Source organism: Egretta garzetta, unplaced genomic scaffold (genome assembly GCF_000687185.1).
Source record: "Egretta garzetta isolate BGI_Z169 unplaced genomic scaffold, ASM68718v1 scaffold512, whole genome shotgun sequence".
Lineage (NCBI taxonomy): Eukaryota > Metazoa > Chordata > Aves > Pelecaniformes > Ardeidae > Egretta > Egretta garzetta.
Genome location: NW_009258953.1, coordinates 45,975 through 47,423, shown reverse-complemented (window position 1 = coordinate 47,423; position 1,449 = coordinate 45,975). Strand labels below are relative to the sequence as shown.

Below are 1,449 nucleotides of genomic sequence, written 5' to 3'. Positions count from 1 at the left end.
TCATCCCCCCGAAAGCCGCGCGCGGGCCCTGCTCGCAGCCGCCCGTTCTCAGGCATTCTTCTATTTGTGGCACAAAAGGCAGCTCCAGAGGCTGAAAGCAGGATATTAAAGATATTAATCAATACTGCAACGAATAACGCAGCTTGCTGGGGACCAAAGCCTGTGCTGAATACACGCGAGCAGGGCACAAGGGCCGGAGCGAGGAGGGCAAAACGGAGCAAGAGGAAGCAGAAGAGGGGGACGAAAGGGAAGAAAAGGAGAAAACATCCGCTGGAAATAAATGTGTGAGTGCTCCTTTCTCCTGATGGCTCATCATTTCCAGTCACGGTGGGGTGTGGCAGGGACACGTGGTGCTCTGCGGAGGGCACGGGGGTGCGTCAGCCGGGAGCCACTGCCAGCCGGCAAACGCCAACAGAGCCTGGAGCCGTTGGGTTGAGTGGGGCAGCTCGCCCAAGTGCTGTTGAGATAAGCTATCGTGTATCGTTAAACAGCTCAGCGCCTTTGTTGGCCAACCGTCGGAAGTTAAACTGCGAGGCTTAAGTTAAACTTGAGTTAAACGACCAAGTTTTTCTAATCACCATGCCTGTTTTACCATGTATTTCTTTGTTTTTCAAGGGAAGCCACTGTCCGGAGTTTGTGCCTCCCCGATTTTCCAGAGCCCGCAGAGCTGGTCTGGAAGTACCTGGACCTCTCTACCTTTCTCCTTCTTTACCTCCTGCCTCTGCTAATCATCACTGTCACCTACACGCGCCTGGCCAAGAAGCTGTGGCTCCGCAACGCCATTGGGGACATCACCACGCAGCAGTACATCACCCACCACAAGAACAAGAAGAAGAGCATCAAGATGCTGATGCTGGTGGTGGTGGTCTTTGCTGTCTGCTGGTTCCCGCTCAACTGCTACGTGGTGCTCATCTCCAGCCTAGGCATCAAGACGAAGAACTCCCTCTACTTCGCCCTGCACTGGTTTGCCATGAGCAGCACCTGCTACAACCCTTTCATCTACTGCTGGCTGAACGAGAGCTTCCGCTCGGAGCTCAAGTCCCTGCTCTGCCTGTGCCAGAAGGTGCCCCGGGCTTCGGACAACGCGCTGCCGCCCGTGGTCACGTCCTGCCGCGAGGCATGGATGGAGCAGGCCGGGTACAGGAAGGGCCCTGCCTCGCAGACCATTTGCTCCACCGTGAACATCCAGACGGCCAACACAGACCTGTGAGCCAAAGGGCTGAGGTGAGTTAGCTGGGTTGGGTGGGCATCAAAGGGCATCCTCCCGATTCTCCTCAGGAACTGACATCGCTGCTCTGGTTTACTACTGACTTCTGGCTTGTATCAGGGCAGCAGCCCCTTTACTCTGTGCGGTGGGAGCCCAGGCTCTCAAGCACCCTCCCTGTGAGCCCACAGCCGCAGCTGGTCTGAGGGGCAGGTCCACGTGCAGGGGACGTGGAGGTCCAAGGC

At 56.9% G+C, this 1,449-nt stretch overlaps 1 protein-coding gene across 1 annotated transcript in view; it reads left to right on the top strand.

Moving 5' to 3' along the window:
- LOC104122404 (probable G-protein coupled receptor 83) overlaps window positions 1-1,210 on the top strand; it is a 6,576-nt gene extending 5,366 nt beyond the window's left edge. The window contains exon 4 of the mRNA XM_009634523.1: window positions 616-1,210. Within this exon, the coding sequence (XP_009632818.1) occupies window positions 616-1,210 (595 nt within the window). The remainder of the gene's footprint in view (window positions 1-615) is intronic.
- Window positions 1,211-1,449: the final 239 nt, after the last annotated feature.